The sequence below is a fragment of the Martes martes genome, assembly GCF_963455335.1.
Source record: "Martes martes genome assembly, chromosome: 11".
In the NCBI taxonomy this organism is placed as follows: Eukaryota; Metazoa; Chordata; class Mammalia; order Carnivora; family Mustelidae; genus Martes; species Martes martes.
In genome coordinates this window covers 97,375,053-97,397,867 of record NC_137899.1, presented here as the reverse complement: position 1 = coordinate 97,397,867, position 22,815 = coordinate 97,375,053, and the positions used below count along the sequence as shown (strand labels likewise).

The 22,815-nt window shown below is 39.8% G+C and overlaps 2 protein-coding genes across 2 annotated transcripts in view; both read right to left on the bottom strand.

Moving 5' to 3' along the window:
* Positions 1-3,507: 3,507 nt before the first annotated feature.
* Positions 3,508-22,815, bottom strand: part of LOC308352111 (uncharacterized protein) — a gene marked incomplete at both ends in the record, with an annotated part of 28,124 nt that continues 8,816 nt past the window's right edge. Inside the window, 3 exons of the mRNA XM_080818168.1 lie at positions 3,508-4,444; positions 12,644-12,752; positions 12,941-13,059. Of these exons, the coding sequence (XP_080674294.1) occupies positions 3,508-4,444; positions 12,644-12,752; positions 12,941-13,059 (1,165 nt within the window). The remainder of the gene's footprint in view (positions 4,445-12,643; positions 12,753-12,940; positions 13,060-22,815) is intronic.
* Positions 19,277-20,209, bottom strand: LOC308352068 (olfactory receptor 2A12; the record flags this gene model as incomplete). The annotated part of the gene is made up of 1 exon (XM_080818117.1): positions 19,277-20,209. The coding sequence occupies one exon, from the start codon at positions 20,207-20,209 to the stop codon at positions 19,277-19,279; it is 933 nt and encodes a 310-aa protein (XP_080674243.1).

Sequence of the window (22,815 nt, the reverse complement as noted above, 5' to 3'; positions counted from 1 at the left end):
GAGAGTGTGCATCCTTTTCCTGTTCTGACCTTAAGGGAAAATCTCTCAGTTTTTCCCCATTGGGAATAATATTCACTGTGGGCTTTTCATAAATGGCTTTTATGATATTGAGGTATGTTCCCTTTATCCCTGTACTTTGAAGAGTTTTAATCAGGAAAGAATTGACTCCGGACTGTCAGGGGAATGTTGAAAAAGAAAACCAAAGTGGGAGCATCACAATGTCTGACTTCAAGCTATATTACAAAGCTGTAGTCATTTAAACAGTATGGTATGGGCAGAAAAACAAACATATAGATCAATGGAACAGAACAGAGAACCCAGAAATGGACCCTCAACTCTATGGCCAACTAATCTTTGACAAAGCAGGGAAGAACATCCAATGGAAAAAAGACAGTCTCTTCAACAACTGGTGCTGGGAAAACTGGATAACCATATACAGAACAATGAAACTAGACCATTCTATTACACCATACACAAAGGTAAACACAAAACGGATGAAAGACCTCTGTGTGAGACAGGAATCCATCAAAATCCTACAGGAGAACATAGGCAGTAAACTCTTTGACACTGGCCACAGCAACTTCTTTCAAGGCATGTCTTAAATGCAAGGGAAACAAAAGCAAAAATGGACTTTTGGGACTTCATCAAGATAAAAACCTTTTGCACAGCAAAGGAAACAGTCAACAAAACTAAGAGGCAACCCATGGAATGGCAGAAGATATTTGCGAATAACATTTTTGATAAAGGGCTGATATCCAAGATCTATAAAGAACTTATCAAACTCAACATCCAAAACACAAATAATAAAATAATAAAAAAATAAGTCAAGAAATGGGCAGAAGATGTGAAAAGACACTTCTCCAAAGAAGACATACAAATTGCTAACAGATACATGAAAAAATGTTCATCAGTACCCATCAGGGAAATTAAAATAAAAACTACAATGAGACATCACCTTCGGGATGCCTGGGTGGCTCAGTCATTTAAGGATCTGCCTTCAGCTCAGGTCATGATCCCAGGGTTCTGGCATTGAGTCCCACTTTGGGGTTCTTGCTCAGTGGGGAGTTTGCTTCTCCCTCTCCCTCTGCTGCTCCCCCTGCTTGTGCTCTCTCTATCTCTCTGACAAATAAATAAATAAAACCTTAGAAAAAGAGAGAGAGAGATATCACTTCAGAACAGTTAGAATGGCCAACATTAACAGGAAAGGAAACAATAAGTGTTGGCAAGATTGTAGAGAAAGGGGAACCCTCTTGCACTGTTGATGGGAATGCAAGCTGGTACAACCACTCTGGAAAACAGTATGAAGTTTGCTCAAGACATTAAAAACAAAGCTACCCTATGACCCAGTGATTGTACTACTAGGTATTTACCCCAAAGATACAGATGTAGTAAAAAGAAGGGGGCACCTGCACCCCAATGTTCATAGCAGCAATGTCCACAATAAACAAACTGTGGAAGGAAACAAGATGCCCTTCAACAGACGAATGGATAAAGTTGTGGTACAGATATACAATGGAATATTACTCAGTCATCAGAAAGGACGAATACCCACCATTTGCACTGACATGGATGGAACTGGAGGGGATTATGCTAAATGAAATAAGTCAAGCAAAGGAAGATAATTATATGATTTCACTCACATGTGGAACATAAGGAATAGAGTAGAGGACCACAGGAGAAGGGAGAGGAAAACTGAATGGGAAGACATCAGAGAGGGAGACAAGCTATGAAAACTCTGGACTCCAGGAAACCAACTGAGGATTACAGAAGAGGAGGGTGGGGGGTTTGAGTGGCCGGGTGATGGATATTAAGGAGGGCACGTGTGGGGATGAGCACTGGGTTAAACGCAACTAATGAATCACTGAACACTACAACAAAAACTTGTGATGTACTATATGCTGGCTAACTGAACATAAAAAACAAACAAAAAGCCAAAAACAAATAGACAAAAACTTCATGGGCTTTGTTGCTCTTTGAAGAAGCTCTCAATAGGGCCTGGAGTCTTCAGCACCATCCTGCCTGCATGGCTGTGAGTGCCTCACAAACCTTCCCTTCTCAGCTGTGGTACTGAAAAGCCCCATTATTGCAGTCAAATGCTCTACCACTGAGCTATACCCCCTGAAAAGCCCCATTATTGTTTTCACCTTCGGTAATTACAATTTGGTGACAAAAGGACTGGATTTTGTTTGTTTGTTTGTTTTACTTTATTCTCATAGTTGGAGGCAGTGTCTTAGAAATTTGCTTTGAGATCTGAAGAGATCATCTACTATATTATTCAGGGCTTAAAAACTCCATTTCCAAGCAAAAGGTATTTATTTATCTTCATTTTGTTTTGCTTTTAGAGATCAGTGATTCAACATTTCATGACTTTGAAGTTTGCAGTTGTAAACTGTGCATTTGAAAATGGTTTATTATAATTCTTTTTTAATACCAGGGGTTTGGGTGACCTGAGAGGAAATCCATCCCACTTGTATGAAGGTCAAAATTGGGCATGTTGGTTTTTGAGAAAGTAAGGGCAAACAGTAGGACATACTATTAGACAGCACTCTATAGTTCAAGGCTGAAGAGAAGCCAGATATATTTATTTTTTTTTAAAGATTTTATATATTTATTTGACAGAAAGAGAGAGAGAGAGAACATGCACAAGTAGGGGGGCAACAGGAGGAGAGGGAGAAGCAGGCTCTCTGCAGAACAGGGAGCCTGATGAGTGGCTTGATCTCAGAACCCTGGGATCATAACCTGAGCCTAAGGCAGACCCTCAACTGACTGAGCCACCCAGGTGCCCTGTGAAGCCAAATGGAGTTAAAGGAGATTATTGGAAGTAAGGTAACTCCAGCTCTGAAGATCACAGAAATTTTCAGCTTTAGAATTCTCCTGGCCCACTGTCTTCATGATGCCCTTTCTATACATGGTAATGATTTACCCATTATGGGAACTCCAGCTTGCTCTTATACAACAATTTATTGGGTGTTTTCTGTGGAAATGCTCATGAAGGCAATGATATAAACCTTCCCTTGCCCCTGTCTTCTGTCTCCTGACCACCCTGGTATCTTTCCTATATGGCCCTGCAAGGCGTACATGCCTCCTTCTCCAGAACTTAAGAGGACAACAAACTTTGTGTTTCCCAGGCACTTCCCTGTGTCTCCTTTTGTGGCCATACCCAACTCACTATTGCATTTAAAAAAATACAAAGCAGTTTGTGACTTGCATTTCTTCTCTCTTCATAGTGACTTTGATGATCACAAGGATTAATTTTGAAAAGAATTTATCAATTCTTCAAATTTTTTGTCTTGCGCTTTGTTGGTTCATCTCTAAGAATCTTTGCATATGCACGGTCCTGAAGGTTTTCATCTATTTTCTAAAGTCTGTATGGCTTCAGTTTGTGTGTTTAGGTCGAAAATATTCTACCTTAATGTGGCATTTATTGTAGCATAAGGTGAAAAAATGCCACCTACTATATTTCATGGGGAGCAAAAGGCCCCTCACCATGTTGATTTTTGCTATCCTTCACATGTGCCTCCATTTGTACAGCACTCTCCTCAGGGCACCCTTGACCTCTGCATTCCTCAGGCTGTAGATCAGTGGGTTCAGCATAGGGTTGAAAAGGCTGTAAAACAGGGAAAGGATCTTCTGCTGCTCCTCAGGGTGGCGGGATTTGGGGGCCATGTACATGACAATGGCGCTGCCAAAGAAGAGCCCCACCACACAGAGGTGGGAGGAGCAGGTAGAGAAGGCCTTCCTGCGGCCCTCCCCAGACTGGATCCTCAGGATGGTAAACAGGATGCGTGAGTAGGACACCAGCACCAAGCAGAGGGGCCCCAGTAAAATAAACACACAGGCTGCAAAGATGACCACCTGGTTGAGCCTCGTGTCAGCACAGGCCAGCTTGAGGACCGACAGGATTTCACAGAAGAAGTGGTTGATTTCATGAGGCCCACAGAAGGGCAGCCTCAGGATGAGAATTAAATGGACCAGGGCCAAGAGAAAGCTAAACACCCAGGAAGTGCCAGCCAGGACCATGCATATTTTCCAGTTCATGATGACAGTGTAATGTAGGGGATGGCAGATTGCCACAAACCGGTCATAGGACATTACAACCAAAATCAAGCACTCTATATGAGCAAAAGCCAGATACAAAAAAGTCTGCATAATGCAAGGAGCAAAGGAGATGGTTCTTTTCAGATTCACAAGATTTGCCAACATCTTAGGGACATTGTTGGAGGCATAGGAGATGTCAACAATAGCCAGGTGAGAGAGGAAGAAGTACATGGGAGTGTGCAGTCTAGAGTCTAAACAGATAAGCCCTAGGATGACTCCATTCCCTAGAAGGGTGAGGGTGTAGAAGAGGCAGAAAAGTCCAAAGAGAAAGAGCTCCAGTGCTGGATCGACTTGGAATCCCAGCAGGGTGACTTCTGTGATCCATGTCTGGTTGCCTCCCATGCTCCTATGGTAGAGACTGACAAGTCCACATTCACAACAGAAAGATCAGAGCTCTAGGGTAATCAAGATTCCAAATATCACTATATATTACAGAATGATCATTTAGAAATATATTACTCTGGATTGATTTTCTGCCATTTATTTTAGATATGTCTAAAAAACTCAGTGTGCTCATATAAATCAGAAAAAAATTCCCCTTGTATCAATGGAATGACAGGATATAGCTGTGTATAATTTATTATAAATAAAATATACTACAACATAATATACATGATTACATTCTGTAACTAAAGCATACACACAGACACATGCACACACACATACACACATGCACACGTATGTTGTTTTGGAGAATTAAAGTGCTCTGGCTTCCCTTCAAGGGTGTGAATCTTGATTGCTAATGTAGTTAGAAGAGAGATGCCCTGACAGAGTGTATGCAACAGGAGGTAGTTTTGTTTCCTAAGGTTGCTTGTCTTCTTGGCCCATGATATGAGGTAATTAGGGCCCTCTCTTCTTCATATGTTGCTTCCTTATCAATTTACCTCCTCAGATGCTTTTCTACCTATTTATTTCAGATTTGAAATGCCTTCTAAATAATGTCTCAATTTTATAGTATCTTTATTACTTTGTAAGCCCCTATTTTCAGCTACAAATCCTCCCTACAAGCTTCTTTCCAGAACCTCTTTTCCATCTCCAGTGTTTGCAGTTTTATTTGAGAGTTTTATCGCCTATTTTATCAACACTGGATACTGAAATTTAGGCATAAGAGAAAGAATTCTTTGGCTACTTGCAATGAACACGTGTACATATCCTGAATTCAGGTAAATAAGGAGGACATTTCTACAGCTTTCTCAACAATGAATCTCAAAAGGGAAAATGAATTACAACGACAACATAGCTGTTAATGTTATTTTTGGGGTATTTTCTCTCCAAGAAAAATCTTGGAGCTTATCTTATTTTCTGGTGTGACAGAATTGTCATCATGATATCCTCCCAGATTTGGCAACTCCTGTGGCCATGAACTTCCCTCAGACCTTCTTCACCTGTTACCATGCTCACTGGCCCCTGCTGTTCTGATGGGTTCTAAGGGTAACAGGGAGTGGGAACATGTGGGGCACTGGTTGGATATTTCTTTTTAGGAAGCTCTTCCTGGGAGGTGGCTGGGTCTATCCAAGAGGAAAAACAGTCATGGAACGGTCTTGAACCCATGTAAACTGGTGCTTGCTGTGCCTTTGCACTCTCTTCACCTTGTCCCCAGAAACAACCTGAGAACTACCTTTACTTTCAAATTAGACTGTACTTTCAAATCCAACAGAATATTAAAAAAATTTTTTCATTTTTTCTTTGTAAAAACTTAAATCCTCAAATTCATATTTTAAAATCAGGATCATATTATAGAGACAATTTTTTACTACCATTTCCCCTTAATTTAATAAATATTTTCATGTATTAAGGTAATATTTTATAGGCATTATTTAAAACTAGTGTGATATTTTATTAATATTACAATTTATTTTATTTCTTACTGTTGAAAACTTTGGGGTTCTTATCTCTTTTAGGTTTATTAGCATCAAGATAAATATTCTTTCAAACTGAAATTTGGTCTGTGTTCATTTTTCAGGATATATTCTAAAAGTCAAATTGCAGAGGCTACATATATAGACATTTCAAAGCTTGTGACACCTATGGTCAGCTTCCCTGCAGGAAAAATGTACCAATGTCTCCCTTTATCAACTTTGAAAATGGAATATGTGAGTAGTTTTATATAGTTTAAATTTATATTTCAACAATTCTTTAACACATAGTCCTCAAGCACATCATCTGTTCCAGCCTCTCTTTTAAACTCTGGAAGAACAGCAGAGGGAAAGTAGACACATTCTACGGGGGAAACGGATAGTGAAGAAGTCAGGTAGTGTATTTGTCATCTACTCTTCATGTTTCCTTTTAGGGGAGGAATCTCTCTTCCCCTGAATGGAAACACTGGAGGATACCTGCCCCTCTCCTGCTCTCTTATTTATAGGATTTGTAGAACAGGAAACAGGAAGTGAGGATGCCCCTTCTCTGCTCTATTTTTTTGGTCTTATGCATTTCTATTTTTTCATGCTAAAGCCTAGAGGAGCATGTACTGTCCTATTTAGGGGGTGGAGGTAGGCTAATGATTGTGATTTTAATTTGGAGAGACATTTTGTTAAAGCTATAGATAATGTTTTCTAATAAGCCTCACTAAGAAAGCATATATTTTTAATTTCTACCTGATTCTTGGGTTTATTTCTCTATTTCTTCAGATAAGGAACAAGGAGACATCATGGTTGATTATCATCCCTAAAACAACAGGAGCAAAGAAATAAAGTATTTGTTAATAGTGGAAAGTACAATGAAGAAAATTAACAGGGTAATATGACTAAAAGTCACTTGGTATGAAGGGGGGTCCTTTAGATGGGACTGACAGGAAAAATCTTTCTAACAAGGAGACACATGGGCAGAATACAAATGATGAAGGGGAGTCCACCATAACTACAGCCAAAGTAGACTGTTCCTTACACAGGGAACAGTATAGACAAAATCCCTGGGCAGGAAGGACTTAGAAAAAAAATAGAAAAATATCCAGTGTACCAGAACCGTAATGACCATGAGGTTCTAAATATTCATTATAACCCTGCTTATATTTTAAAAATTTTGGAATTGATATAAAGTTTAAAAGTTGGAGATGGATTCAGATATTTGGCTACTTTTATAACATAGAATACAAGGCAACCATTAAAAATATATGAACCAGAGGAGTCAAGATGGCAGAGGAGTAGCAGACTGAGATGACATCAGGTTGCAGGAGTTCAGCTAGATAGTTATCAAACCATTCCGAACACCTACAAACCCAAAAGGAGTTCGAAGAGAAGAAGGGCAGCAATTCTAGAAACAGAAAATCAACTACTTTCTGAAAGGTAGAACATGCAGAGAAGCGAATCCGAAGCAGTGGAAGGATAGACTGTGGGGGTAGGGGCCGGCTCCCCTCAAGTGGCAGAGCAACAGAGCACAAAATCAGAACTTTTAAAAGTCTGCTCCACTGAGGGACATTGCTCCAGAGGCTTAGCAGGGTGGAGCCCTCGTGGGGACAGTGTGGCCTCAGGTCCCGTGGGGTCACAGAAGGATGGGGGGTGTCTGAATGTAGCAGAGCTCACAGGTATCAGAGCAGGGAAGCTGACTATAGAGACGGAGCCGAGGAGTGAGCGCTCAGCTTGGGGTTACCTTAAACTGTGATCCGCCGCACAGTTAGGTCACTGCTCTTTGAGCAGGGACTCCACAACAGGCAGATCTGGGGAGACCCACCTCCATCTGCCGGAAGAGCAGAGTGGCAGGATCTGCCGGGTTTGGAGACTCCAGCGGGACCCCGTGCCAGAGACAGAAATGCTCAGTCATAGGCCGGGTGAGCTTGGAGCACGGCCGGAGGCCAAGGAGATGGGAGTGACTGACTGCTTTTCTCCGAGGGCGCACTGAGGAGTGGGGCCCTGAGCTCTCGGCTCCTCCCAGCCGGAGATTGGGAGGCCGCCATTTTCATTCCTGTCCTCCGGAACGGAAAGTGTTCAGGAAACAAGCTGCTGAGAGCGAACTCAAGGAGATTACCTAGCCCAGCCCCTGGCAAGGGCGGTGCAATTCCACCTCAGGCGAAGACACTTGAGAATCACTGCAACAGGCCCCTCCCCCAGAAGATCAGCAAGAGCATCCAGCCAAGACCAAGCTCACTGATCAAGGAGAACAGCAGAACTCCAGAGCTAGAGGAAAGCAATGCATGGAATTCATGGTTTTCTCCCCATGATTCTTTAGTCTTGCAAAGTTAATTAAAGTTTTTTAATTTTTTTTCTTATAATAATTTTTTAAAACTTTTCCTCTTTTAACGTTTTTAACTAGTTTATCTTAACAATACCTTTCTAAAAATCTTTTTTAAAAGATTTTATTTATTTATTTGGCAGAGAGAGAGAGATCACAAGTAGGCAGAGAGGCAGGCAGAGAGGGTGGGGGGGAAGCAGGCTCCCTGCTGAGCAGAGAACCCGATGTGGGACTCGATCCCAGGACCCTGGGATCATGACCTGAGCTGAAGGCAGAGGCTTAACCCACTGAGCCACCCAGGTGCCCTAAAAAAATCTTTTTAAACCTTCACTATTATAGTCATATTTTATGCTTCATTGTATCTAACATTATTTTTTCATCTTTACAGTCATATTCCATCCCTTCTTTGTGTTTACCCTTATTTTTGTATATATAGAAGTTTTTCTTTTTTTAAAATTTAGGGAGGTAGTTTCTTCTAAGAGACCAAAATACACCCAAAATCAAGTGGGTGACTCTGTTCTATTCACCAGGCTAGTATATATATGTACTTTTTAATTTAAAAAAAAAATCTTTTTCTTATACTTCTTTTTACCCCCTTTCTTCTACCCTCAATTTGGGGTCTCTTCTGATTTGGTTAGCATACATTTTTCTGGAGTCTTTGCCACCCTTTTAGTATTTTATTCTCTTGTTCATACATTCTTATCTGAATAAAATGACAAGGCAGAAAAACTAACCACAAAAGAAAAGAATAAGAGGCAGTACCGAAGGCTGGAGACCTAATCAATACGGACATCGGTAATATGTCAGACCGAGAGTTCAGAATGACAATTCTCAAGGTGCTAGCTGGGCTCGAAAAAGGCATGGAAGATATTAGAGAAACTCTGTCTGGAGAAATAAAAGCCCTTTCTGGAGAAATAAAAGAACTAAAATCTAACCAAGCTGAAATTAAAAAAAGCTATTAATGAGGTGCAATAAAAAATGGAGGCTCTTACTGCTAGGATAATTGAGGCAGAAGAGAGAATTAGTGATACAGAAGACCAAATGATGGAGAATAAGGAAACTGAGCAAAAGATTGTATGGGGATTTGTCTTTTGTATAAATTGTTTGCTTATTTGCTCGTTGCTTAATAAACTCCATGCATTACCGGGAGAAAAAAAGCAAAATATTTTCATTTTGGAAAAATCCACAATGTAATATTCAACCAAAGATGCATATTGTTATTATTATTATTATTATTATTATTATTATTATTTTTAGATGCATATTATTCCTGCTCATCTTGAGAGTAATCCTCACCAAATGTTAACAGCAATCTCAAATCTAAGCAGATTTTCTTACAGTTTCATACGGGAGCAATTAATCACTACATTATGAAAAATAGTTAACCTTTGACAGGAAAGGGGAAACTAAAAACCTCAAATTCAATTTTTTTCATACAGATTTTTTTCTGTGAATTGTCTTAACGGAGAAAAAGATCAAGATCTTCTATGGACTAAAGTAGAAATAGATCATAAATTAGGTTGAAAACTATTGCAACACCCACCAAAATGTGATGCGAGCACAGGCAGAGCTGGGATGTGGCAGAGGTCAGAGAGAGTGGCGTCTGTCGTTCAGAGAAGCACATCGCGAAGCCCCTTTAATTTCCTTATCTGCAATGTAGCTTTTAGGGGTTTGAAGTTAAAGACCAAAACACTGAAAACAACAATAAAACCAGTACCTGTAAGCAAATCAGAAGGGACAGAGAATTTAGCTGTCAGCTAGGAAACGGCCCATCAGTATCTTAGAAAAAGTCACTTAGAATCAGTTGCTTACTAGTGGGAGTTGTCCCAAGCGAGTTCATGAAGGCCTCCTCTTTCCTTGGATACTGTTCAGATGTTGCGTACTAATGTCTGCCTTTGTGAATTCCCTTTGTTTATAATCATGTGGTTGACCAACACGCTTACTAGCAGACACATTTATGCAGAGAGCAATGAAATTGTAAATTCGAGAGGCATTTGCTCTCTTTCATGTGAACTTACGTGTCTATGCCTCTGTGAATTTGGTGTTTCCCTTAAAAGGAAGTGGTTGTCTTAAGTTAACTTCCCAAGTTTTGGGTGGACATTCACTGGAGGACCCAGGAACTAGCTGCGAATTATGATCAGTAAAATATCTTACAAAGTCACTCAAATATTACTGATTTTATATGGGCTGATAGATGTACTTTTGACTTATTGACTTACTTTTAAATTCATGCAAGGAGAGCACAGCTGAAGGATTTATACTGAATTACTAATTAGCAGGTACGAAACAGGAAACTGTAAACTGGACAATACAAATTCTGTCTGAACAATACATTTTCTGTCTGAACAGAATATGGCATTTTGTGGACAGACCAAATATTGTGAAAATGGGTCCCAAGGAATCAAGCCGCAGGAATATGACATTTTGTAAGTTTTTAAGGCTCTTCTGAAATAAGCACATTCTCTCACCATGGAAAGCAAGGCACAAGTAATGACGGAAAATGAGATCATGCTTTCAGAAGACTTGTGTGCATGTCTTTAGAGCTACTAAAGACACAGGAAGCAGGAAAGATAATTTCTTTCCAAGGGTCACCTTTGGATGAGTCTTGGGAGACCTCCTGGAAGGGAAGTGTGATATGAGCTTGAAGAGGAAGGCCAGGCAGGCTGAGCCCAGGGCCTGTGGCTAAGAAAGCCTGTCTGGGCCTGAGATGGGATGCTGAGAGTAGATCCAAGGAAAGCCTGGTGGGCTCATCTGTGATGTGTCGCTCTGAGTTCCTGGTACACCCAGGCCAGTGACCCAGGACAGCAGACACAGGGATCCTTCAGCTTTCAGATGTTCCAGTTATTAGCTTCCCTCTCCGAAATGATTAAAATTGTTTGACTAATCAAAGCTCATACTTAAAATAATCTGAAATTATAGAGTTTTATGTGTAATTTTTTCCCCCGAGATATTTCTGAGAGAATCCAGTAACCAATTTCCAAAATGTCAGGAATAAAGGAGGTAAACAGAATTCTTAGTGAAACAACGTGTTTCATCAAACGTGAGCTATGAAGAAACTACAGGTCACACTGGATGCCAATTGCACCCTTTTATAGTTTTGTAGGGAGATCACAAGGAGACCACTCTGTAACGGTCACTATCTACACACACTGTCAGTCAGCTCATTTGCGGAGCAAGGGAAGTAGAAAATACATGAGGTGAAAGCATTATTTCCTTTTAAATATTGGCATGATCTTGCATTTTGAATTTCACAGTTCAAGAAACCAGATTTGTTTTTTCCTCTGAGAAAAAGCCTGGGACAGATGACAACAAAGAGAGATCATAAATGACTTAAGTATCTGCTCCAGCTCCAGCTCCATATTAAAGAAAAGTCCTCAGGGCACAGAATAAGGGACAGTTTCATGGATACTTTTCTCTGTTCTTCCGTAGCATAAAAATTCACAGGGACTGAAAACAGCAAGATCCCTGAGCCAGGATGAAATCAGCAGGGTTAACAGTGTTAACAGTGCTGGTCAGAGCATCGTTCCAATCTCCATTCTGCAAGGTGAATGCTATGACCTGGAGCCACTTACTCTAGTCACTGCCTCATTGTCTTCATCCATAAAATAATGACAATAGTGTCTAAAAGGGCTGATGTAAGGATAATGACCACGAAACCACGAAAATATACTAGGAGTTATATTAATGTGAATTGTTATTAACAATATTAATAAGACCACAAATTGAAGAAAGAGTCCAAATCATCAGGATTAGAAATCCAACAAAGTCATGGTATTGTAAACCTTTTCACATTTATTTTGCCTTTCCCTTTGGTTATTTTTTGAGTTTAAATAGAAAACACACCAAACAAATAAACACACACACACACACACACACACACACCCCATTTTATTTTCATTTCTGTTAATGTTTTTATATACTGATTTTAAAAAATTAATTTTCAAAAAGATTTTGAAAAAGGAAAAATCCTTTAAAGGAAACTCACTCATGGATTGAAGAGGAAAACACAGGTTTTAAAACTCAAAAACCTCTTGACAGGAAAAGAGGCCATACTTTGGATATTTCGCACTGACCTCCAGTGAGAGGTTCTGTTGACCACTCTGAGTGAGAGCCCTGGGTTCTGGTGTTCTGGGGAAGAACACATCTGTCCAACTTTCACACTTACTCAGAAATTGCTTACCATCTCCAATACTTACTTAGAGACACAGCTTGGTCCTAATGAGTAGCAGAGTGTAACAAAGAAACATGGGTTCTGAGCTCAACGGCCTGTGTTCAAGTCCCGACTTTGCCGCATGCTGGTCTTGTGACCCCTCTGACCTTCTCTGGCCCTCACCTCCACCAGCTGCTAAGTGGGGTGAACAATAAACGTGAGTTAACTCACGTAAGACAGTAAGTGCTTAATGACATATTAGGGATTTGTAAGCCAACACACTGAGTAACTTCTGCATCCGATAATCGTAAGGAAACACGTTGAGAATCGCTATACTCCTCTGTTAAAACAGGGAACAAAAAGAGAATCTGTACACCGACAGACCAGGGTTTCCTCTATGAGAGAATGTCATTCAGGCAAGTGACAAGTGGGTCCTATTGGGGCAGGGAGTGTTTCTGAGCATCTTCAGGGGCAGGCAGTTAACAAAGCAGGGAAGGAAGATAAGTCTCAGGGCAAGAAACCACTTACCTCCGACTTCAGGATTATTTGTAAGGGGAGGCACCTGGGCCACGTGACCCCTAAAGTTCTTTGGAAGCTTTTCGTCAGTCAGATCAGATCCTACTGGATGGTTAGCGGATTCCTCTTTTCTGACAAAGTCATGACAAAGCCAAGAGCTGCCACATGAGGGATGATGAGAGGAATGTGGATTGAGGGTCTTAGAGGGTCAAAGGTGTCATGGCTATACCATGGGAATTAGTAGTGGTACCTAGAGATCCCTATCAGGGCCCTAGTCATGAAGATAGGCTTAGGGCCACACATGAAAACCATTTAGTCACTGATGCCCAAAGCCAGGGATTTCATTCCCACCTGCCTTTTCCCATTTCTCTCCTGCAAACCCCATCCTACCGCTAATGAACCACATTTACTTACAGTGGTATAATCTGTGTTCTTTTCTTCAAATGTGGCCTTGGGTTTAGAAGAAATCTCACAGGGAAGGACCGGGAATGAGCCTCTTGTCTAAAGAGAACTCATCGGGAGGGGAAGCCCACATACACAGTTCTCATGGCAGAGCCTGATGATGGATTCACTTCTGCAAGTGAGGGCTTTGTTCTGTCATCATTTGAACCCACCTCCGTCCCCACAGACACAAATAATGATGCAGGGGACAGAACCCGGTGGCATTACATCCACTCATGCTCTCCTCAGAGAGATTTGAAGAGTTTGCCACTTTCCTATCAGCAGGTGAACCAATAAATGCATTTCTCATGTGTATTAATTTTGATCTTTCAGGGTCCTGTGGGATTTTTAATGTGCATTTGTTTGGGATTTGTGTTTGCTTGGGATTGAGTGAGGCCAGAATGTCTCTAAATTATACAAGATTCTGGCACAGAAAATAAAAAATTCAAGATCATGTCATAAATTAATTTCTCTCCCTATGTATTTTATCAGCCTTAAAAGTGCGCCACTCTGTAATTCTTCCTGTTTGTAGAAGAGAAGCTATGATTTCTTGATGTTTCATGGTAGGGATGCCATGGACCCTGTTAATACATCATCTTAGAGAAACAGGTTTCTCCCAGTGGAGAAATGTTATTGCCAGGAAATCACTGCACATTTCCCACTTGGAAGTTTAGATGCACTTTTCCCTTAATTTTCTTTAGCTTGATCTCCATTTCAAATTTCTCAAGATTTCTGAATCCCATTTTTGTTTCTCCATCCTGGGTTAAGGCCTACAGTTAAAATGAATCACAATAAAACCTTTGGAAAAAATTAAGGGCAGGGGGTGCCTAGGGGGTTCAGTCTAGTTAAGCATCTGCCTTTGGCTCAGGTCATGATCCTGGGGTCCTGGGATTGAGCCCTGCATCAGGCTGCCTGCTCAGAAGGGAGTCTGCTTCTCTCTCTTCCTCTGCTCCCCCCACCCAGCACAATTTGTGCTCTCTCTTCAAACAAATAAATAATGGGTCCCAACCTTGTGTGCTAAGTGATGTTTGATGATTGTAAAGTCCTTCCACTTCTAACTTCCAGAGTGCCCATGTAGAGTCTTAGTTCTTAAACTCTGGTAGAAAAACCACTTCAAAATAAAAGTAATATATTTAATCTATTGGGCAGCAGAGAAAATATATTTAAGGAGAGGATATTGGAGTTATTTCTTTTCCTAAAGTAATCTGTGTTGGATAGAGCCTCACTCCACATACCTTCTCATTCTACAAGACACTCCACTTCATTCAAGTGCTACTCAATTGCTCCACTCAGGAAATACTTTTCCTTATTCCAATTCAATTTTGTCCTGGTACCCATTTGACTTCAAATATAATAACAATCCTTCAAAGCACTCAGGGAGCTCTCTTCGACTGTCTAAACCCAGACTGGTCTTCCTTCTCCGGAAGACTAAAAGCACTTATCAAGTTGTGCTTAAGTAATTGCATACTTTTATTATTTTTTAATTGTTTGTATTTCCTGTATTTTACAAGGAAAACAAGATTATTACAGAGAAATAAATTTCACTCACCAATACACAGATAGAACCAAGGATAGTAAGTTGGTGCATGCTCATTCAAATATGCATATTTAGAGGCACCTGGTGGCTTAGTTAAATGTCTGACTCTTGACTTAAGCTCAGGTCATGATGTCAGGGTTGTGAAAATGAGCCCTACGTTGAGCTCCACACTGGGTTTGGAGCCCGCTTAATGTTCCCTCTCCCTCTCTCTGACCCTCCCTCTGCCCCTCCCCACCTCTCCCTCTTAAAAAAATATGTTTATTTACCACTTTTATTTCTTTTGGTTGAACAATATGATATTTAACACAGCACATTGTTGATGCAAAGAGGTGTCATGATTTGTCTCTCTCTCTCTCTTCTTTGTCTCTAATCTTTGAAGTGGAGAAAGCAAAAGCATTTCTTGTGAGGAGTCTTGGACTTCTTTTATTATCAATATTTATATTGATTAATATTTTAGTAAGAATAAATGTTACAAAGCCTACTTGGCTCTATCATTAGTGATGGACCTCTATTAAAGAATGTCAATTTAGAGAGAGAAGTGTTTGCAGACCACAAATACAATAACTACAGCTGCACCTAAATATCATTTTAGTATTTTGCCATCAATGAGACAGAAAACTCTCCTTCAGAGACTTGAGTCTTGTCTTTTCTTTTTCTTTCTCTTTCTTTTCCTTCCTTCCTTCCTTTCTTTCTTCCTTCCTCCCTCCCAACCTCCCTCCCTCCCTCCCTTCCTTCCTTCCCCCTTTCTCTCTTCTATACAAACTTTTTGCCACTGCTGATGTGCTATGGACGAATGGGCTTCCAATGGGGTGTTGTTTCTCTTTCTTCCACCCAAAGACTTTTCCTGAAATCGCATCTCCTTTGTTGGGCTGATCAATGGGAAAACAACATTGCATTGTACCCTGTTCAGGATCAGAGAGTAGGTGCTTACCACCACTATCTTCCCTAATCAGATGTTCATCATAGACCAGTAATGTGTCAGACACTAAGGGATAAAACTGATCGAGATAAAATCTGCATTCTCTTTGCTCACATCCTAGTAGCAAACAGGAGAGCTGCATTCATGTTACCTTCTTTCTTTAAGTCTCTATGCTTCTTTACCAGCCTCTCTCTACCCACTTTTAGGAGAAAAAATGGAATTCTTTGTGGTAAATAGGAAATGAGCTCCATGTGTAAAAAAGCAATCCTGAAAAGTACATAGAAAATCTAAAATTATTCCATAACAGAGCACTTGGAGGTAACTACTATGGCTAAATAACTCAGTATCCCAGAGCTTTCTTGAAGTAAATATACAGATTCAGGGCTAATAAAATGTAACCACATGATGTTTTAGGAAAGTATTTTGACTTCTTATTTTGTGTAAAAGGAATATTTTCCCCAAATGAAAATAAGCAATTCATAAAAATACATTACCCACACATTTTGTTAGTTGACTCCCATATATCTCCGTATGTTTAGAGAAATAAAAGGAGGGAAGGGTAGACAGATAGTTTTAGTGAAAATTGGTTCATACTTCTCATGCTATTTTTAAGTGTATATATTTTTTAATCTAGCAGAAGAAAAAGTACCTACTATGTAACTAAATTATTCTAATTCAGAGCCTTTTTAATCTTCTGATTTTTTTTTTTAAAGATTTTATTTATTTATTTGACAGACAGAGATCACAGGTAGGCAGGGAGGCAGCCAGAGGGAGAGGAAGGGAAGCAGGCTCCCCGCTGAGCAGAGAGCCCTACTCGGGGCTTGATCCCAGGACCCTGGGATCATGACCTGAGCTGAAGGCAGAGGCTTCAACCCACTGAGCCACCCAGGTGCCCCGTAATCTTCTGATTCTTAATACAATCTCTTTGATATAACAATTTTTCATTATATTTAGAGGTTGTAGCCATTTTTTATTTTTAAAAAATATTTTATTTATTTATTTGACAGAGAGAGCAAGAGAGCACAAGCAGGCAGAGCAGCAGAGGGAGAGGGAGAAACAGGCTCTCCACTGAGCAGGGAGCCCAATGCGGAGCTCATCCCAGGACCCCGGGATCATGACCTGAGGCGAAGGCAGTCGTTTAGCCAACTGAGCCACCCAGGCACCCAGCCATTAAGTTTTAAACATTATGCTTTACTGTGAGTTTCTCACTGAAGATTCAAGAAGTCTTGCTTCACAACTTGAACCATTTAGCAGATACTGTTGGTTGTCCTATGGCCATTACCTCTTCCTTGCTGAGCTGGTACTGATATTCTTGAGGTATCAGGTAGTAAACTTATCTAGAAAGTGGCTCTCACTCTGAGCCACAGGGATCAAAGCCAAGCTCTCATCTCATTGTCTTTGTCAGAGATGTTTAGAGATGAGCATTGGGCCCAATTTTGTCCAGCGGAATACCAGGAAAAATCTGCCAAGGGGGAGTAATTCCAGAAAAGATCTTCCTTCTTGATAAAGAGGGAAAGACAGGCAAAAAGAGTTTCTCTTTGGTTCTTTATCAGTTTGAAATACTGATATGTCAGAAAATTCTACCACCAAAACACCTGAAAATGCCTCATCTACCATATGTCCAGGAAAGAAAAAAGATCCATTCTGCCTTTATTCCTTAGGTCTGTTTATTTTGTAAAGTGATTTGGGTACAAAGATAAACTGGAGTGATAGGGTAGAAAGTCACCTAGTGCAGACAGGCGAGACTCTGAAATACGCTGGTCTCTGAGGAGGTGAGGTTTGAAACCTGATAAATCAGAAGAGTGGTAGGAGAGGATTCTGCATCTTGTCTTTTCACTCTTTTTATGCTCTTTATTGACTGATAGACATTCGTTATTTCAATCTAGTCAAATTTATCAATGTTTTCTTTGGGGGCTAACAATTTTGTATATATTATTTTAAAGGCCCTCCCTTTCTTATCTTCTAAAAGCTTTTTGTACAATTTGTGTTTGACATTAAGGTCTTGAAAACACTGGGAACTGAGTTTTCTGTCTGTTTGAGTATTGACACGGTTCCTCAATTGTGGCAGCTGCATTTACGAGGAACCCTTTCCTTTCCCCACCGAACTGCCCTGCCACATCTTTAACATGACAAGCGTCATTTTATAGAGACATGAGTCTGCTTCTGTGCTTTGTATCTGTTCGGTTTATTTATTGGTCAACGCCTGCATGAACAACACACTGTTTTATTTACTGGCACTTTAGTACACTTTATTATCAGGAGAACTAAATACTCCCACTTTGTCCTTTATCTTTTTAAATAGTGTTCGGGCTGGGATTGGCCCTTTGCATTTTAAAATCAGCTTGTGAAGTTCTGCACATACCCACACCATTGGAATATTGTGGGATACTGACTAGGATTACATTAAATATATTAATCAGTTTGAGGAGATGGAATCTTTGTAATATTATGTTTCCCAGTCCAAGAAGTCAGCATATCGTATGTTGTACATCTGTGTATTTAGTTGTTATAGGGACTCAATAAATTTTTCTAAGTGTATCTTTATAGTTTTTGTATATTGTTAAATTTATTTTGTATATTGTTACATTTATTCTTAAGTATTTCAAAAGTAAGTCCCGTAGTCTATACCAACATTGTGTAAAATTTCACTTTAATTATTTGTTGTTATATTAAAAATGTAATTCATGTTCATATTGATTTTATATCAAGCTACTTTGCTTAACTTTCTTACAGTTCAGATTTCCTACATATATAATCAGTTATTTTGTATATACTCACAATTCATTTATTCCTTGTCAAATGTGTGTATGCACACAAATCATATATTTCTTCTTATTGTCTAACTATACTCTTCAGGGTTTCTAGCAAAAAAGTTAAAACAAGGGAAAAAAGTGGTAAGAGTCTACATCTTTGTCTTATTTTTTAACTTACTGGGAAATCTGCTAGCATTTCACCAGTAAGTATTATACTCATTATATGTGTTCTTTTGTTCTTTGGTAGATCCTCTAAAGAATACTTACTGTTATACTAGGTTGTAAAGAATTTTATCATGAATTGATGTTGAATTTTGTCACTTTCTTGGATCTACTGATACATATTCTTTAATTTGTTAATGTGGCAAATTATTTTCATTGTTTTAATGTTGAATAATTCTTGCATTTGGAGGATAAAACTTTATCAAAATGTATTGTTATTTTATGGACTTATTTTACTAATATTTTCTTTAAGCTCTTTGCATCTCTGTTCATTAGACTGTGATTTTCTGTTTCATACTATTTATCTCAGGTTTTGTATCAATGATTTAAAACGTAAGAGTATTTATAGTCTCATTTTTAAGAAATCCAAAGATAAAGAGTACTGGGTTTGTTGAATTAAGGGACAAAAAAGTGCATTCAAGGACCCAGAACCATGCGGAAAAAGCTCACAGTCTTGAAATACTCCAAACCATCCCTCACACTGATGACTTCTTCCCCAGGAATCTCCTCAGGGCACCCTTCACCTCCGAGTTCCTCAGGCTATAGATCAGTGGGTTTAGCATAGGGTTGAAAAGGCTGTAAAACAGTGATAGAATCTTTCTTTGTTCCTGAGAATGGCTGGATTTAGGGGCCAGGTACATGACAATGGCGCTGCCAAAGAAGAGCCCCACCACACAGAGGTGGGAGGAGCAGGTAGAGAAGTCCTTCCTGTGGCCCTCCCCAGACTGGATCCTCAGGATGGCCAACAGGATGTGCATATAGGACACCAGCACCAAGCAGAGAGGCCCGACTAAAACAAACACAGAGCCCGCAAAGAGAACAATTTGGTTGAGTCTAGTGTCAGCACAGGCCAATCTGAATACTGACATGATTTGACAGAAAAAGTGGTTGATTTTTTGTGACCCACAGAAGGGCAACCTCAGAATGAGAGTAATATGGACCAGAGCTAAGAGGAAGCTGAATATCCAGCAAGTGGCAGCCAAGATAGTACATATCCTCCAGCTCATGATGACAGTGTAATGGAGGGGATGGCAGATTGCCACATACCGATCATAGGACATTACTACCAAACTCATACACTCTGTGACAGCAAGTGCCAAATACAAAAATGTCTGAAATAAGCATGGAGCAAAGGAGATGGTTTTTGTCTCCATTATAAGATTTGCCAGCATCTTGGGGACAATGCTTGAGGCATAGGACATGTCAACAATGGCCAGGTTTGAGAGGAAGAAGTACATGGGGGTGTGCAGTCTGGGGTCCAGCCAGATGAGCCCTAGGATGAGTCCGTTCCCCATCACAGTGAGGCTATAGAATAGCAAGAAGAACGCAAAGAGGAAAACTTCAAGTTTGGGGTCAACCTGGAATCCCAGCAGGATAACTTCTGTGATCCATGTCTGATTGCTTCCCATGTTCTTTTGGCAGAGAGGTACAATGCTGCACTTAGCACGGGATTTTTGGAGCTGAGTGATAGAAAAGGAGAAAGGAATGATACATTCGTACAGAGTAAGAATTTACGCAAAGGCCACAAGTCGGTAATTCATGGATCTGATCTAGGCCAAAGTCTGTGATACTGATCTGTACATTTTGCTTTTAGAGATATCTAATAAATTTAGTTATTGACCAATATTAACAATTAGTTGATTTCACATACAAATTAGGGTCTCTGGCTGCTTTTCAAAAATAGAAGAAATGTCATTTCTTGAAATTCATTGTAAGCAATAATCAGCTGAAGCTAATAAGGAAATAGGGTCAGATTCTCTTTCATTTACCTCTGCTTCCACTAATTTCTATTTTCTCCCAGAAATATGAACAATAATAATTGACACTAACAATTTTATCATTGTACTACACTACTGGTTGTATATTTAATTAAGAAGAAAGATCTGGGGATGCCTGTGTGGCTCAGTTGGTTGAGCGGCTGCCTTCAGCTCAGGTCATGATCCCAGCGACCTGGGATCGAGTCCCACATCTGGCTCCTTGCTCGGCGGGGAGCCTGCTTCGCCCTCTGCCTCTGCCTGCTACTCTGTCTGCCTGTGCTCGCTTGCTCTCTCTCTCTCTCTGACTAATAAATAAATAAAATATTAAAAAAAAAAAAAGAAGAAAGATCTGTGCTCAAGAGGAGTTCCTAACACATGGAGATGAGAAATCAAAATATAAAATACAAACCCCCAAATAGATAGCCAAAGCTTACAGTGAGATCATTTTTGCAACACCAGAAATGAATCAGAAACATGTATGCTCCAAGTATGAAAGCGGAATGTTATACCTGCAACGCTTACGGAGTCAAGGCAAGTTTTGGGAGATAGAATATACTAATATGATTGCTTGAAACTAAGTGTTTGGGTATAAAAGGAGATATAAAACAGCTATTGGGCTGTTGCATAAAGAAGTCAGTACGCTTTCTGGCTCTCTCATTAGAACAGCAGAGACCGAGACACTCCTGTATTATATATTGCCTAGTATATATGCAGGGTCCATGGAGCTGGGTGAAGAACAACAAAAATTCAAAATCACAAGACAGAAAGAAAGAAAATTGGAAAAAAAAAATAAAAACACCCCACTCATGCTCTTGCTCTCTCTCACATGCTTTCTCTCTCTCAAATAAATAAATAAAATCTTTAAAAAAAAAATCATAGGTAAACTCTTGAAATCAAAGAATGATTTTATAAAAACTCTGAATTCAAGGTCAATGGACAAAATGAAGGATATTTGTATGTGTGTATGTTTACAGATTAGATGATTTATAAAGTTCTAAATCTCTCCAGATCGATCTGTACTTTCAATGAGATTCAAATCAGAATCCCAGCAGGTTTTTTTAATGTGTGGAAATTAATAATCTCATTTTAATGGTATATGAAATACAGAAGGTCAAGGATAGCCATGGAAATCTTGAGAAGGAAGTATGAGGCAGCAGTTACTCCATCGCCAACATTTATCATAAAGCCACAGTAATTAAATCAACATGTGTTTGGGGCAAAGATAAACAACCAGATCAGTGGAAAAATTTGATTAACTTGTAAATTCAGAAACACACGCATGCACTTGTATACCCACACTCAACCATCTCCGGCAAAGGTGGCACTGGTATTTAATAATGTGTTAACTATCCGTGTGGAACAAAGTGAGAACATGGCCCCTACCTCACATAATACACCACATAAATTCCAGGGAGGTTTTAGATCTAAATATGAGAGCTGAAAACCAACCTGTCAGAATACAAATGAGAGGATCCTAAATGTAGCAAATACTCCTTACACAGAATCCAAACAAAGAGAAGATCATCTCATTACATCATATTACACCCACTGACCTGGATTCTCCTATTTTTCTTTTTGCATTTTTTAAATTTAAGAATAACACATTTTCACTTTAGTTCCATTGTTGAAAAAAAGCCACACTTCTCAAAAGTGACTTAAAAAGTAAAGAGCATTTAAATTAAAAAAAAATTTTTTTTAAAGATTTTATTTGTTTATTTGACAGAGATCACAAGCAGGCAGAGAGGCAGGCAGAGAGACAGAGGGGGAAGCAGGCTTCCTGCTGAGCAGAGAGCCCGATGCGGGGCTCGATCCCAGGACCCCGGGATCATGACCTGAGCCGAAGGCAGGGGCCTCAACCCACTGAGCCACCCAGGCGCCCCTAAATTTTTAAAATTTTATAGCGCAAATGTTTTCACTGAATATGGTGCCAGATACAGAACAGAGGTGAAACAGAGAAACTCTGTAGTAGTGTTTTTTTGTGTTGTGTGTGTGTGTGTGTGCGTGTGTGTGTTTTACCATATTTCCACCATCTATACTTAGTTCCTAAGTAAGTAAGTGATCACATAATTCCATTCTAGGATCAACGTGTTCCCCTAGGGAACCTCACCCCTAGGATGAGGACTACCATCCTGGAAAAGCAAGCTTGAGACACCAACTAAGAAAAAGCTAATCTGGAACCTCTTCCGGCTTTACCGATTAACAAAAAATAATAATGGAAATTTATCAAATAACAATAGGATTTCTCCCTGCCACTGATT